At 44.0% G+C, this 16,533-nt stretch overlaps 1 protein-coding gene across 2 annotated transcripts in view; it reads left to right on the plus strand.

Moving 5' to 3' along the window:
- SYNPR (synaptoporin) overlaps window positions 1-14,400 on the plus strand; it is a 106,789-nt gene extending 92,389 nt beyond the window's left edge. For both annotated transcript variants that reach the window (XM_068907144.1, XM_068907145.1), the window contains 3 exons: window positions 3,079-3,277; window positions 11,099-11,290; window positions 12,641-14,400. In XM_068907144.1, the coding sequence (XP_068763245.1) occupies window positions 3,079-3,277; window positions 11,099-11,290; window positions 12,641-12,907 (658 nt within the window). In that variant the 3' untranslated portion in view covers window positions 12,908-14,400. The remainder of the gene's footprint in view (window positions 1-3,078; window positions 3,278-11,098; window positions 11,291-12,640) is intronic.
- Window positions 14,401-16,533: the final 2,133 nt, after the last annotated feature.

Below are 16,533 nucleotides of genomic sequence, written 5' to 3' on the forward strand. Positions count from 1 at the left end.
GGTTGGTTTTGATTAGTAAAACTGGACTTTCTTCCACTGATCCTACCTTACTTATTTAAAGAAACTTTTCGAATGCATCTCACAAAGTCAGTGCTCACCTGAATCACCCCAGGCCTTGGCTCACCTCTCTTCCCTGCCCCTTTCTCCTCTTCCCAGGTCTGAGTTGCTGCCTGTTATAGGGCCCTGTGCATAACTGAGAGGTCTTATTTTAAGGCCCCTTGCATGCCCGAGATCTCAATTACTCGGGCAGAGGTGAGGGGGCCACAAGAGGCACCAGTTACTGCAGGTCCTTGTAAAGGCTAGAGAAACCTTAAAAAAAAAAAAAAAAAGCTAGTGAATAAAAATAACGTGATGGAAGAAGGCTTGTGTGATCATAATATATCTGGTATTCCTGAAAGATGCTTGGCTGGAAAAGCACTACTGGGAAGAAGTATGAGTTAGATGTTAATTTGATGTATGAATACTTTTTCTGGCTCATCGGGATACAGAACTAAGATATAGTCAGGAGAATAAGGGATAGAAAAGGAAAGCGGCCTCGGTTACTTGGACGTGTTTTGAAAAGGCTGGTAGCATCCAGCGTGTTGTTGGCAATTAGATTGGATGGGGTTATGGTGACTGACACCAGTGTGAGGGGTGGGCAGCAATGCCAGGTCTCAAACTTAAATATTCATTAAGTTTTTTTTTTTTTTTACTTTTGGCATGTGCAGGAATTTGAGCAGATGCTTGCAACACCGTGCATTGCCCTGTGGGCTATTTCAGGATTTTGGGAGGGGGGAAAATAAAAGCCTAAATACCTGTTTTAGTGATAAAATACAGGTAGAATTGCCTTGCTCTTCTTTCCCAAAGTGATTTTATTATCTTTAATGTAGCTCACCTGGTTCCATAGTGCTTGCAAAAGTAAAGTGAGGGCCAGAGCAATTCTGTAAAGTCTATTTGCAGAGTGATAGATGGTAACATAAAACTGCAGCTCCTGTCATCACAGCAAACCCCGGCTTTCCCAGGAGAGAACAGAGCCTTCTCGCTCCACTTCGCTGGAAGAGCAGATACCGCACCCCACAGTGGGGCCAGAAAAAGTAACTGTTGTACCCGAGTGTGGCACATCAAACGAAACAAATGTGGTTAGTTATTTAAGATCCAGAAAACGCTCCTTAGGCATTTGGTGATTTGAGAGGGGGGGGAAAAAATGTTCAACCCTGGACACGTTCCCGTTGAGCTGTTAAGTCTGGGCTGATGGACGGGCTCTGGGTCCCCAAGTGGATGGGAGGCAATGCATCTCCCTGGGAAAAAGGAGGGAGGAGGTGAAGTTTAGGAAATGATCCGGAACCCGCAGAGGGCGATGCAGAGAGCAGCATTGATTTCAAGGTACTCTGAACTAGGTCCCTGCCTCTTAATTTTGTTCTATGCAGGTACAGTGCCTGAGCAGCCGTGCACAAGGGAAGCAAGAAACAGTTTTGTGACCATGCATATCATGTTTGACTAAAACAAGCCTCCTTCTTCTCTACAGCCTGCAGAACTGGAAGGACAGGCACAAGGAAATCTTTCCTTTTTTTTTTTCCCTCCACCCTTTAGGAAAGGACAATAAGCCCTGATGAAAAGTGTGTGTGCACTGATGCCAGCAAGCTTTGAAACAAAGTTTGATTATGTTCAGAAGTGTTAGTTTCTCGTGCGTTCAGTTTTCATCAGACTTTGCTGCGGTCACGCAGGAGAGACAAGTCGGGTGCTGCTCATCTCTGAAATGCTACAATCCAGGCTGACACGCTTCGCATTTTAATCCCACCAATGCTGTAGCGGCAGAAGGTCAGAGAAGAAAATGCCTAAAGCCAATAGCTGGTGTTATGCATCAGCCACTGTTGAAAAAAAGCAATAGCTGGTGTTATGCATCAGCCACTGCTGAAAAGGTTCTGCCTACACACTCAGATACATTTAGTTTGGACCAGGAAAAGCAAAAAGTCAGCGATCTTCCAATGTCTATTAATCTGTCTTGTGCAATTTCTACTGTGGGTACTTTGTTTTCCTCTAGGGACCTAACTTTTTATTTAGTCATATATTCGCGGCTGCTGCCTCCATTGACTTGCTGTTCCACACATTAATTACCCTCGAGCAGAGGAATGTCTCCCAGAAGGCCTTGTCCTTTCTCAGCACCAGACCATAATTTATTTTTTTAATTGCTGCTGTTAACTTTCTGCTGGTTTTGTCCCCTCCGCTTTCTCTGCACAGAGCAGAAGTATGTGGTCCCTTAACAGCCCCTGCCTGCCCCTCGTCCCCACCGAGGCTCGCCTGGACCACGCAGCAGGACCAGCCAAGGGATCCCACCGGGGAGCCTCGTTCTCTTCTGAAGCAGAACTTACAGTTATTTTAGAGTGAAAAAGGGTCTGGCAGGAACTGCCAGGCAGAACCACAAATCTATTAGTTTGGTGGCTGATTGCAAGTAATGTGTGAGCACAAGGTTAAAAGTTTGTGACTGTTGAAACCACGGCATGCGAAACTGTTGCAAAACTGTTTCCTTGACCCAACTGGTGTGCTTCTGCTACAGCTCTGTCTTAAAGCTTTTGCTGTAGAAGCATTATATAGCTCACAGCGCCACGGGCTAATGTCCACAGGTAGCTGTGCACTAAGCAAGTTTACGAAGAAGTCAAAGTTTTGAACTTCCAGACACAGGTATCTCATGGCCTTAGTAAGGATACGACCTGTTTTCTGCCTTCTTGATTGTAAGAATTTGAGAATCAGATCATATTTTGTTATCCTTTTTCAGTTGTTGCCATGGCAAAACTCCAGAGAGAAAAGGAATTGAGCCAAACCACTGGAACATCAACTTTTCTCTGAGATTGATTGAAGGAGTGATTAAAGGATGTAATGAGGCTCCCAGCCTCACCTAGGCTCGCACAAAAGTAACCTTGTGTGCATAAGCAGCTCTGAAGAGCACAACCCACAAGACTGCTTGTAGGGCCTGTTTTTCCATGCGGGAGATCAGTGCACTTCAGGAATGAGATGGGATGACAGAACAGATGTAACTGTATCATTATTTAGGTAATGGTTTCCTATTGCTATGCTTCAGCTTCTCTTTGGGATGTTTTCCAGGTTGCACCAGGTGAATTTCGATGCTCCCACTTGCGAAGGCAAGCGCCGAGAAAAGCTCTCCTTAATAGGGGACTTCTCCTCCTCGGCGGAGTTCTTTGTCACCATCGCAGTCTTCGCCTTCCTCTACTCGTTGGCTGCCACCGTCGTTTATATCTTCTTCCAGAACAAGTACCGTGAAAACAACAGAGGGCCTCTAATTGTAAGTGTACGTTTTTCTATACTTAACAGTGACATAAACTTTCAGCATCAATGGCAGTGGAACCGATATGGTCCCTGAAGGTAGAGTTTAGCTCCCGTCTAAGGTGGAGCTCCCTGCTTGCCTGCTGCTGCTGGCCGTGGGATAAGGTTCTTGCAAGCACAGCTGGGGGCTGGCAGGTTTGGGGCCGAAGCCACGAGTCCACGGCAGCGGGGAGGAAGGGGAGAGGCGTTTGCCTCGTGGGTGAGTGAAACGATGCCTCTGACCAAAGTGAGGCTGTGTGTTGCTAACTAATGCTGGGGTTAGCCAAACAATTTTGCTCCCGTGTTTTGGGAAGGTTACTGTGGGGAACTGCATGGCAGCTCTTCCAGACTTGTCCTGAGCTCCCAGCCCATTTGTGGCCCATGAGCTTCCTCGCCTTCCAGTTATCATGACCCATAGCTGTCAGGCTGCTCGTGCCTTTCCTTTTTTTGTCGATTCCTAAAAGTTTGTGATAAAAAGCCGCTCCTGTTATATATGCGTTTTCTTATAAATCAAGGCGGTAAAACCTGTCGGAGTTGACTTGTTCTGTGTTTCCACTACCTGTCAGAGCATCATGACTCATGATACACCCCTTGATCTTGCTACATAAGGGCAGCGTGTTGAACCCCAACTGCACTTAACTTCGGTTACGTCTCCAAATATGTAGGTTTGTAGGGTTGCATCACGCTCTCCCTTCCATGGCAAACTCTCCCCTCCCACAAGACTGAGGTTACACTAGAGTAAAGGAAATTTTACTTTGAAGTATTACTAGGAAGAGCAATTCAAAGTGGGGAAGGTTACTGAGGACTGACCTAAGGAAAAATGTTAGTTCCAGATTTCAGAAAATCTAAAGTTTAGGAGTGACAGAAACCAGGCATTTGGCTGAGCCCTGTTCTGTAAATAACTGAAAGCCACCAATAAATAACAGCTGAGAAACATATTAGAAAGGAAAATAAATCAGCAGTGCAGAAAGTCTGTACCTGTTAAAAGAAATAGCTACAATAACAGCAAGTGAAAGATAAAAGAAGAAAGTAGGAAGGTAATTTTAGTGTCACCAGATTGAGAGAGAGATTTTCCTGCTGTAAGGACATGCATGCTCTTTTATTTAAATTTGCATAATTCAAAACTGACATTAAAGGAAATAAAACTTGTTCGTTCGTTTGGGGGGTCTTTTGGATCTTTCTTCTCTCCCTGGAAAATGATGGGGAAAGGAGGGGAGATCTTCACAGACAAAGGAGTGGTAGAATAGGCAAGATAAAGGGATCCCTGCAGAAGCAATAAATAAATGAAGTGCCTTGCTTCGGTGTGATTCATTTAGCATCAAGTAATATCTCATTTCAAACTGTCTCATCAAAGGATTAGTTGTAGAGATCTGCCACTTTAATTTTCTTGTGTAAAATAATTCTTTTTCTGAACAACCACATTGTCCTGAGAAATAATAGAAAAAGAAAAGAGAAAAAATGCTAATGTCAGGTTGTGATGTGAATGTCTGTGATTATCCAGGACTCTCCTGATAATACTGCTGCAGTCCTGTTTGTTATAGGACGCACGCTGCAATCCTTTACAGCATCAACGTGGCATTAATTTAATTTGTTCTGTGTAATGGAGTGTAATTGAATCTACAGGTTAAATTTAATGGATGTCTGTTACTAAAGCAGTTGTTTGCAATTTCCTAATCTTTAAACCAAGGCTAAATTACCTTATTTCTTCTGAATATAAAGACGCTTCTGTCCGTCCTACAGCAAAAGCAGCTCCTGCCAGTGAGTGTGCAGGAGACAGCTTAGGGTTGTACTTGGTTTAAGCCTGCCAGGAAGACAGCCCCACCTGCCAGCTCTGCCTTTTTTGCCCCTTTTTTTTTTTTGGAGGGGGAAGACTTTAAAAAAAAAAAAGTCACCCAGGCAGTAAGAGCAGTGCCAATGTGTATCAAATTATGGCAGACCTGACTGAATGCAGAATATATGCTTATAAAGAACTTAATAAACGCTTGGTCACAAGAAACTCGTAGAGAAAATTTCAGCCAAAAATGATTCAAGTTTACATTGTTTGTACGAATATAGAGGAAACCCATTTGTTTGTGTCGAGATCTTAGCTAGACATAATTTTTACCATGAAACAATATTTTAAGGTTCAGTGTTGAATAAAACATAATGGCAAGGAAATATTTCCAGTTAAGAGCAGCCATTAACTTTTCTGCAGCTGTTTTGGTAGCACTGGCATGTTTTATTCAGTGAGCAATGTCTTGCTGAAGTTGCATGCGGGGTTTTGGAGACTAGCACTCGAGACCTCTGAACCCATCTGTCTTGATAACCTGTTTCAGATCTATAGGTGCAAGTACGGAGTAGCCAGTCCGCTTTAGTTCTGTGCTCAAACTGTTCTGGGACAGGGGTTTCCATTTATCTCTGGACTGGGGAAATATGGAAGACAATATCCACAGTACCTGTTCCTTAGACTTCTTACTCTTGTCTTTGTAGTTTCTATATGTGGACTCCACTTAGAAGCCACCCTCTGGCAGCGAGTTGTCTTTGGAAAGCTGTAGATTGTCTATGAAAAAGCACATGCATTCATGCATAAGTGTATATCACTTTACTAATATTCCAATCAATTCATTGAAAAGCCCAAATTAACAGGTTGTTTAATAAAAAATAAGCCTTAAGCTTATGATTTAATATAAATTGCATGAAATAATTTAGCCAATATGTGATTGACATAACCCTGGAAAGAGAGAGTTCATTTTTATAGTGATTACTTGATAATCTGATTATTACACTGCATAAAGATGCTTACATGTAAGAAGATGAGATCTTTCCTTTGCATCTGGGATCCTGTGAATAATTACACTAAGCAGAAAGTCATTTGGTATTTTACATATGCTGTGTACCAACTGAGTTGAAGGAAATGCCTCGTTCTCTTTGGTGCTGTCTTTGGTTACACATGTCATATTTCCTCCCCTCTGTCTTACTGTGTAGAAAATAACACGAAAGTTTCCCACAAATATAGAGGAAAGGGCTAAAGAGCCATCTGTAAGTCCGTAAAGCTAAGACTGCATCTTTTTCAGTTTAAAAAAAACCAAACTTTGGATAACCTAGAGAACTCTTTGCATTTCAAAGAGCTATTTCAACCCACTTGTGTCATCTCCTTTTTGAAGCCGCAGTGACCTTGCTGTACACTTCGGTGCCTCCCAACGGGCTCCCCATGTCTCTACCAGAAACAAGCTTGTAAGGCCATAAACCATAGCTAAAAATGTGTAATTCTTTAAAAGCTTCATCCTGCAGAAAATCTGGGGTGGGACCTTATTCAAAATGTGGTATGGATGAAGAGCCCGAGGTGCCTGCTTCCCTACCCGTGGGACGGACATCCTCTCCTGTGGGGTCAGTGGCCCTGCTTGCGAGAGGCATAAGTGACATTTGCAGAGACGACATGTCTCGCTGCCGAAAAAGAGCAAAAACGTCGTTGCAAGGGGGTGTTTGCTGCCTGCAGCACCCTGCCGCTGGCCGCTCTCCAGGGGCTGCGTACCCTCGCAGGCCGGTCAGCGCGGTGCTGCTCGTCTTTCTAAGCTGGCTGTGACTGTGCAGGCAATCCCTTTTCATGGTGGTTGGGAAAGGAAAGCTCCCCTATTCCTGCACCACTGTGTGCTTTGAGCAAAGCCTTTCGGCAGTGCGGCCCGGTTAGAGATGCTCATGCTGGGACGGTTTATAGGCTTTTCAGCGTTTGAGGAGTTGCTCCCTTGCACACTATAAGCATAGAAGAGGAAGAGTTTGTTGAACAAAAGGACTTTGTAGCGTGAACATTAACATCTGGAAATGTTTGTGGAGAGGCACTGAAAGCTCCTCCTGGAAACAAGACGCCAGGCCAGCGGATCCTGCTAGGCAAGGAAAGGAGGCGAGAGAAGCATGCAGGGAGCATGGCAGGGCCATCGAGGAGTGTCCCGCTGAAATTTTTCATATGTTCAAATGCCCAGGCAAAGCCCAGGGCACCTGAAGACATGCTTGGTACCACGCATTGAGACTGACAAGCTCAGAGCAGATGAAGTGCGTGCTGCGTCCAGGCCCCACCAAATGGAAGAATTTTGCAAAAACTCTTGGTTTGGTAGCAAAGAAATATTTCAGTGATCGTGAAAGGAAAAGGAGCATTCACAGTTCTACCCTAAAACTTGTAGCGTGTGAAATTCTTCCAAACAGACATTTTTGGCAAACTCAATAACACCAAGTTTCAACTTGAAAAAGGCAGCAAGGATTTTTTTGCTATGTGTACTTCACCAAGCTCTAAAAACTCTTGTCTTGGATATTCAGCATATTTTAAATCTTGATTTCTGCTTTCTCCTACATGTTGCTATTTTGCTTCCTTCCCAAAGGCACCTGTAAGCAAACCAAAGTATCTCAGCTGAGATCTGAAAAAGAAACTTGGCAATTAGGAGTGCAGTGTAACCATACAATAATACACACTGAAGAGAGCTGTAGACATCATCTGAAGAGAGCAACTACAAAAACTACTTTGCTGCAAAGGAGGAAGAAAAACATGCTATGGGAATATTAAACATTCAAATGCAAGATTTGTTTTAGTATGCAGACACTCTAGCTTTAATTACCAAGGAGAAATTCCCCGGATAGACATTAAGGCACAGAACAGCTTAGCTTGAAAATCACTTTTATTTTCAGCATGTCATTATCTTGTAACTCTGTTCTACCCAGAGCTGTGAAAATGTTCAGCCAGAAATCCAAACCCACTTGAAAACAAGAGCGGTTCAAGTTCCAGCCAAAGCTTGAAGGTTAGCAAAGATTTGGAATAAACAGGAAGACACAAGTTTGCTCTAGCTGTATTTTGCCATGTGCATAGTGCCATTTCTTTTTTGGGAAAGAAGTAGATGGAAGAAATCCTCAAAGAGCCTGAATCCAAGCCTGTAACCTTGATGAAAGCACCTGCTGGAGGAAATCCTTATGTTTCATTAGCCTTTTTGGTGCAAGCTTTTTGACACGTTGTTGGCCTCTTCTTGGGAGTGGTCAAGTCCTCTGGCTTTCAGAGGGAGCGAGTGGTTTCTTTTGCATGTCTAGCTGTCTAATCTTTCCCTTTTGGTGAGCTGTCTCCTGCACCCAGCCAGACTTTGTCCCTGGAACTACAGTTTCCAGGAGCTCCTGTACAAAAGGGCTGCAGGTACTGATCCAAGCCCGGCTGCAGTAGGTGGGACCTTTCTATGGGTTTCCTTCAGGCTTGGATGTGCTCTCGAATAGGAGAATTGGTGACAAAGAGGTAGATGCTGCAGGGTCGGGCTTGCATGGACATACTGGTGCAGGGGAGGAGAGGAAGTTAGCTATGTCCCAGGTGGGGTGGAGGATACAGAGGGCTTGAGAAATACTGTGTCTGAAGCGTATAGTCACTTTAAAGGACTGTCCCCTCAGCTGCGTAGTACTCTTGTGTCTCTAGTAGCACTTCATAGCCCAAGCCACAAGCAGATGAAGTGAGGAACTTGAGCAGGTTGCAGTAATTTATGCTCCAACTTAGGCAAATTCCTCACCAAGATGGGGTTAGGTGCTACAGTACCAAGCATGTTGAAATCCACTCAGGTTTCTTCATTTGCACTCAAATACCCAGGCCATGGGGACCCTCCCTGCCTGTTTTAGAGTAACTTCAAGTGAATTTGCTCCATCAAAGAGATTTGCCTTCACCAGCTTAAAGCAGAAAGGTGTATGTTTGCTCCAGCGTGCCTGATGACAACATGAGCCTGCAATTTTTGGGCTATAGTACAAATTCCTCCAGTTGCAGCATTGAGATTGGTGTGTGCTACCTGGAAATGCTGGTAACTCTGCTCACAATGATGCTTGAGGAAAGGCAGGGTTTAGCCCATTGCCCCATGGAGTGTGAGCTCGATAGCACATCTGAAAATCCTCTGTTGTAGTCACCTGCTTGAAGAACTTTGCTCCCTTTGAAGCTTTTCCTTTTTTAGTAAGTTTAATCTCCTGGATTGTGTTAGTTTTGCTCAGTTTGTCTGTTTGCCTCAAATTTCTACCTGCTGTTATTTAGTTGTTTTGCTCTTATTGTCAGAGGCACTGACTCCACAGCTTGATTTAGGTACAGAGTGCTGTCAATGGAAACCTGTATGCAGGCTTGGCGCTCAGTTGCCAAGCCTCTTAGCAAATAAGAAGCATATATCGTCTTAATCCTCAGCGTAGAGAGTATCTGACATTTTTACCAGCTGGAATTTCTAGGAAAATATTTACTATTAGACTGTTGCCTCTAGGAGTTCATTTCTTATTCAGTTACTGCTAGAACTTTTAACATGCGATAATTTCTTTTGCTGAAAAGAAAATGTACTCTGGGCTATATGCCTCTGCCTACGGAGTTTCTTTGGGTGTTAAGATAGCTGTCAGTTCCTGGACTTTGCAGCACACTCTTCAAGAGAGCCCAGTTGGATAGTGTGAAGTGAGGTCAGGGTAAATCAAAGCCCCACGGCAGAGACAAGCCTGCAGAAAATAAACGGTGGCACCGTTCAAAGGGAAGGAGCTATCTTTTGGGATAGCGTCCAAGCGCAGTTAATTTAATCCCATCTGTGTGAGCAGAGAAATCCTTTGTTCGTTCCTTGCAACGAGGCTGGCTCAGTGACTCGCACCCTCCGTTGCAGAAGAGGCACACGTCCCCGTTTGCACAGTGCTGCGCAGGGCTCCTTCCCTGAACGTCAGGTGCATTCATAGATGAGAATCAGGTTTCCCAGGGATCACTTATTTCTTTGGCTGGCAACCCAATGCACCATGTTCTTCACAAACATTTTCTCTTCCTTTTACGTACACCTTTACTTTGTAAGAGGAAAGGGCAAGCGAGAGGAAGCAGCCTCCATGGGAGATGGGATATCAAGACACAGTGATGCAGTTAGTGGTATGTTAGACTTTGGCACCTCTACCATCTGTTGCGGGCTGACAGATGGGATGAAATATGACAGTAGAAAGGCTCTTCTGTTTTAGCAAGACACAAGAAAGCTTGGAAAATCACACTTCCTCCTTCCTTTCCCCCAAACCCACACAACGGTGTCATTTGGCCACTTGTTCTGGCCAAGACGAGGAGCAGTTCCTGCATGTGCGTGCTCCTGACGGTCTTTCGAAGGAAAAATGAGCAGAGTGGTTCAGAGTAGAGATACTCAGAGTTATTAGATCCTCGAGGTAGTGCCACACGTTCTCCCTGGGTTTCACATGGATGGGAGCTAGAAATGAATTACTGGGGATGGAGAAGAGCTGAAGAGTCTCTGGGCTTGGCAAGTCTTTCTGTTTATTTGTTTGCTCCTGATAATTAGTGGTTGCACGGTTTGTGCTGTAGGCATATTTGAGCTTACCTGTAGCTTGTGAGAAAACTTCTCATCTGGTAGCTGGGGATTAGCCAGTTTTGGGCTCTGTGGGAGATGGTGCCACTGATGGAAACGCTTCCTAAAAGAAACCTATGCTGGCTGCTGGCAGGAGCGCCCTGGGCAAGGGCTGGCCGTCAGGAGGGCTCAAGGCCTTTCCAGGCAACTAAACAACATTTAAAATTGCCCCCAGTGGAGTAGCCAGATGGCCAAATTTCAAGGCAGCTCAGTACTCGGTACTGTCTGCTCTCAGGGCCAGAGGTCCAACTGGGTGCTGCAGGGCTCTGCCCAGTTGGGCATGCTAAACCCTTCCGCAAATTATCTTTGCAGGTTATGACAGTAACCACGACCTGTCAAGAAATAACACGTTCTTGTTTTTTCTCCCCTCTGATGCAAGATTTCAGTTTTCTGGTCATGTTTAATGTTTTTCTTCCCAGTGGACGCAGCAGTATAATGCTCCTAACTAATTTGTCTTTTAGGATTTCATTGTGACAGTGGTCTTCTCCTTCTTGTGGCTAGTGGGCTCATCTGCTTGGGCCAAGGGACTGTCGGATGTAAAGGTTGCGACGGATCCAGATGAAGTGCTATTACTGATGTCAGCCTGCAAACAGCAGTCCAACAAATGCTTGCCTGTCCGCAGTCCTGTTATGTCGAGCCTAAACACTTCGGTTGTAAGTGAATTTGATTGCTGCTTTCCACTGTTACCTTCCAAATGTACTTTCATCTCTTCAGACCTGTGTATTGACTTAAATCAGCTGGTGTAAACCAGCTAACTGATGTGTTTTAATTTGAATTACCTACAATCTTGCTGCAGGGAAAGGTAGAGCCTGACTCTCAGCAGCTGTCTAGCCTAGTGCGGCAGCAGGAGGAACGGGATGGGCTGGGATTAGGAGAAAGCAAAGTGTCTTTTCAAGTGCATTGATTGACCTGTTTATTTTTAATTTACATCAGCTGCAGAGCTTTTGAAAAGGACTCTGCTCTCCTTAAGGAAGAAAAGATTTTGTATCACGCACATTTCTTTAAAAATCCTCAAAAAGAACCACAAATATTGGTCTTCAAAACACGTTAAAAACCCCGAAAGATGACTTCTGGCCAGCTGAGCAATCCGTTTAGCTCTTTTTAAATATTTTCTTTGAATTTTACCTTTTTAGAGTTTCTTTAAACTAGATTATGTTTTCAGGCAAAAAGTTATTTTGGCCTATTTCTTTTTTTCTTCCTGAGCATGAAGTTTGTCAATAATTAGCATTTATTCTGAAAAGTGCAGTTTTATCAATCAGTGCTTTACAATGGAAAAAACATTAGCAAAAATTGCCCAGTGCTGAGGGGGGGAAAAAAGCAGCGATGTTTCCCCCCTTAAAGAAGGACGAAAGGTTAAAAAGACTTGTTCACTCAGTAGCCTACATCCCTCTGTTCCTTTGCAACTTGATGCCCCTTTGGGGGAGCGACATGAGGTGTCCAGTCACCCAATGAATTTTGCAAATGTTGCCTAGGGGTTTTTTGCAGATGTTTTTCATGGGCATATGTGGTTGCACTCCCAGGGCAATGAAACTGGGGTGACTTTTCTCCATTGAGCTTTTGCCTCCTCTGAGATGCCAGCAGGCTTCACTTTGCTGGCTCCCTGCACCAGGAGATGCGCCTTGACATCCGTGGCCCCTAATTGTCGTAGGTGGGGATGAGTCCCATCTAATTTCAGCTGGCGTTTCAGCAGCTTCTATGGCCAGCTGAGGAGGATTTTCACCTCCAGGGCCTTACTCAGCACACCTTCCCAAGCCATGGCTCTGCAGGTGGTAGCTCACCCTCCAGAGCTGCTAATCTCCTTGCTTGGGCAGGGAAAACCCAGCCAGCTAGCACAGAAAATAGATGTTTCACTTAGCAGGTGCAACTATGTGAGGTGACTTTGGGAGTTTTCTCTGGCAGCTCCTGGGAGCAAGTGTGTCCCCAGTGCCTGCGGGGCCCGGCAGGCTCAGCCGGGCTGCAGAGCTGCAGCAGTTTGGTGATGTGCTGCTTTTTATCTCATCCAGGTCTTTGGATTCTTGAACTTTATCCTCTGGGCAGGCAACATTTGGTTCGTCTTTAAGGAGACGGGTTGGCATTCGTCAGGCCAGAGGCACCCTGCAGATGCCATGGAGAAGCAGTCCGGCAGCTACAGCCAGGGTGGCTACAACCAGGACAGCTACGGGCCCACAGGTGGCTACAACCAGCCCGGCACCTATGGCCAGGTGGGTGAGTACGGCCAGCAGCAGGGCTACGGCCAGAGCGGGCCGACCTCGTTCGCTAACCAAATCTAGCACAGCCCTCGCACGTAGAGAGTTTCACGGGTCTAAGTTTCAGTGGTGCCAGGTTTTTCGGGAGTTTAATACTACAACGCAATGTTTCGTGTCAGTTGAAGATCTAGCGGTGCCTCCTGAGGTGGTGGGGAGGTGGCCGGTGTGCTTGAAGTGGCATTTCATCCCCGCCTAGCCCAGTACGGCGGATGTGCTCATCGCAGGTGGTGACCTGGAGTCAGTGCTGTAGTATGTACCGTAGAGATAACCTAATGGTAGTTTTGTATGTGTTATGATGGTAGAAGCGTTTTGTAGCCTCAAGTCAGTAGTATTTAATATGCATAGGATAATTGGATTTTCTTCTGCATTTTGGTGAAAACAAAAGTGTTTTGCTATTATTTCTACAGATATTCTGTATATCCATGCATGTAACGTTGCTCCTAAATTTTCAAAACTGCCTGTCTGTGACTCTTCAGAGCATTTGGTTTCAAAAGATTTTACTATTATTTCAATTAATCAAGTCATTGGTAATTTAGTGCATGGATAAGCAGTTTAATACTACCAAATATTTGGACTGTGTGAATGGAACTTCTCAACTTCTGCCACTACGTTTTGTTAAATGTACGTTTAAAAGAAGTATGCATCTTTTATATATTTTGCAGAGTTGAATATATGGCTTACCCAGGTTCTGAATGCTTTGTAACTAAAATGTTTTTCCTTGAAATGGCATTCAGTAGTATATATGGTACCTGACCAATGTTTATTCCATTTAACTAAGCTAAGTATATTCATTCTATAAATCACTATTTCTATGGATGTTTTGTGAATCTTTTAATGTGAGCTGTGAAGAATAAGGACCAAGTAACTGTGTTATATGTTTACAAAGGTATTTATTTAACTAAGATAACAGAGGTGCAGATATCAGTATATAAAACCATGTGAAAATGGCCCGTTGCTTAAAACAGCAAAACAGAAAAAATGCATGTATTGTTGTTACTTTCCAAAGCATGCATATTCCTTTATGCCCTCTTATAATTAAAAAATAAAAGGTCTTTCTATCTGTGCTGTTTAAGAATCATCAGCTATCCCTCTGTCCCATTGCTGCTCTGAGCACTAGCTTGGTGCTACCAGAGAATGTAGCCGGATTGACCAAATAACCCAGGTTCAAAGGAAATCACCTTAAAACAGTTGAGGCTAGACTTGCACCCCGTTCAGATTTCTCCCTGGAGAACTGAGCCCTCCTTTACAACAGCATATGGGATCCATTGCAGCGCCATCTTTTCTGACACAATTTAAAGCCTGAAGCACAATAGACTAATCAAAACTGATCATCTGCATTTCTAAATAAAAATGTATCAGTATATAATCTTATTGTATGAGCTGTAATGTTGAAAGCATCTTAGCTTAAAACGGCTTAGTCTCTTCTATGATTGTTGTAACCAATTTATGGCTACTCGGTGGCTGAATCTATATTGTGATATCTATTTGACCCTAATAAAGTTATTACATACAATGCATATTTTAAGAGTATGATAATGTTAAAATGTCAGTGTAAAATAATCAAAAAGATGGATCGAATATTAGCCACGTGCTTGACCTTATCAGTCATAATCTTACTGTTTTCCAACACTTTCATGAGGATTGTTCTAATGTGCAATGAAGTACAACATATCTGCAGACACTTGTCATTAAAGGTCAGTATCATAAGTTTAAAAAAATCGTTTAAAGTTTTGTAATTTAGTATCTGCCTCCTTTGTCATCTCTTTCTCCACCTGTCAGCAGAACCAGCCCTGTGCTGTGCTAACTAGCCCAGTGGCAGGAACTGCTGGAAAGCCATCTCCAGTGCTGTAGAAAGGACAAACCTGAATATATAAATGTCCTTGTATTCCAAACTGGAGCAAAACCCAGTTTTCCAGGTCAATGAAAATTTGTTTTTTCAATTCTTTTGTTCTGTGTTTTTTAAGTTTGGAAAATACTAAATATAGGCAAGCAGGAAGAAAATGAAATCTGTGCAAGTGGAGCAGGGAAGGAGATGGGCGGTATGCTCTTCATGCCCCCAGGCCCGCTTAGTCCCACTTCCTCACACATCTTTTTAGTTTGAAAGAAGTTTGCTTTGTATTAGTAGATCAGGGATATCCCAAGTTGTCTCCATGAGGCCTCTCTATTAGAAGCATGTGGAGAAGTTTTTATATGTGGTCTGGCTTTCTTTTAATCAGCTTTCCCCCCTAGATCAGCAGGGTCACGTTTCCAAACTTTTCAATGCTGTGATGAAGGTTAGAAATGTGAGTTTTGCTTAGGTTCATTCCTAGTATTTCAAACAAGCTGGAACTCTTGTGTAGTCACAGGAGCACAGGAACTGCAGCTTTCTAGGCTTCAAGAGTTGACCTCCCTGGAATGACAACGGAAGCAGGGCCTGACCCAAGACTGGGGTCTGAATTAGGAAGATGACTTATTTTGGGTAGTATTTGTGTAAGTCCAAGATGAAGCAAAGATTTTCTCATGAAGCACAGAGCTGCTGGAAAAGTTTACAAAAGCAGTGAAAAAGACACATTTTTCAGAAAAGAATTGCACTTTGCTTTATTCAGTAGGAAAGCTTTCAATAGGTACGCTATCTCCTCACCGCCGCACAGTACAGACGAGCTGATTGCTAGCTGATATATCCTTCGGGCACAATAGTCTTCACTGTGAGTTAGGAGGGATGAAACATCTCTTCATCTGTAACATCTCTGATTAATATAATGTGGCAGGAGCAAAAGTGAAAACAAAAATGGTATGTGCACTTGCCTGGATTACATAAGGGAATATATTTGAATATTTCCTTTATGTTCCTCCAGATTCAAGTTTTATCACATCCCTTTGTAATTGCTGAGAAATTGGAAGCTTATTTGAAGTGGGAATAGTGACTGTGTAACAAAACGTTAAGTAACAATGCAAAGAAGACCGTATTTGATGTTTCCCAGTTTTAAGACAAATAGCTAAGTAAACTCTAGCAGGCTCTGTGAAACTGCTGCTGGCAGACTGATTGCTTTCCTACTTCATCATTAGTGAGTATCTCTGCCAGTGAGTTAAATAACTAGGTCAGCCTAGTAGGAAAAAAACATGTTCCTTGATCTTCTGTGCTGGCCCTCCTGTTTTCCCATGTGTTTCTCTTTATAGCCCATTTCTCAGCTACCCTGGATGGGAGCGCATTTGCATCGCCGAGTGTGTAGCTGTGGAGGAGAGACAGACACCTCTGAGCACGGTGCGGGAGAGGGGAACACAGGACTTGCTCTCTCAGGCCCTTCCTTTCCTCCAGGAGAGGAGAGGGATTTGCCCAGATGCCTCATTGGACTTACCCATAGCATATGTACGCTGATACAACCCCATGCGCGCCCTGAGCAAGCTGGTGCCTCTGTTATCCAGAGCAGCACTGTGCAGATGTGGTTTTTTGGCCCCCAGCCAAGGGGAGGTGGGCGGTCGGGTGCTGTCTTAAGGTTTTCCAGCTCTGGCTCTGAAGTCAAGGAGACTGAGGAGCTTCTTGGCATTGCCTTTGAACTGCAGCCTAACGCTCTCCCTGGAAAAGGCAGGAAGCACAGCTCCCGTCTACCCCATGGCAGCGTAGCTTGTTTTTCTCCCTGCCCAGCACATCAGGGACATGAGGATGAGTTTAT

Source organism: Struthio camelus, chromosome 14 (genome assembly GCF_040807025.1).
Source record: "Struthio camelus isolate bStrCam1 chromosome 14, bStrCam1.hap1, whole genome shotgun sequence".
NCBI lineage: Eukaryota > Metazoa > Chordata > Aves > Struthioniformes > Struthionidae > Struthio > Struthio camelus.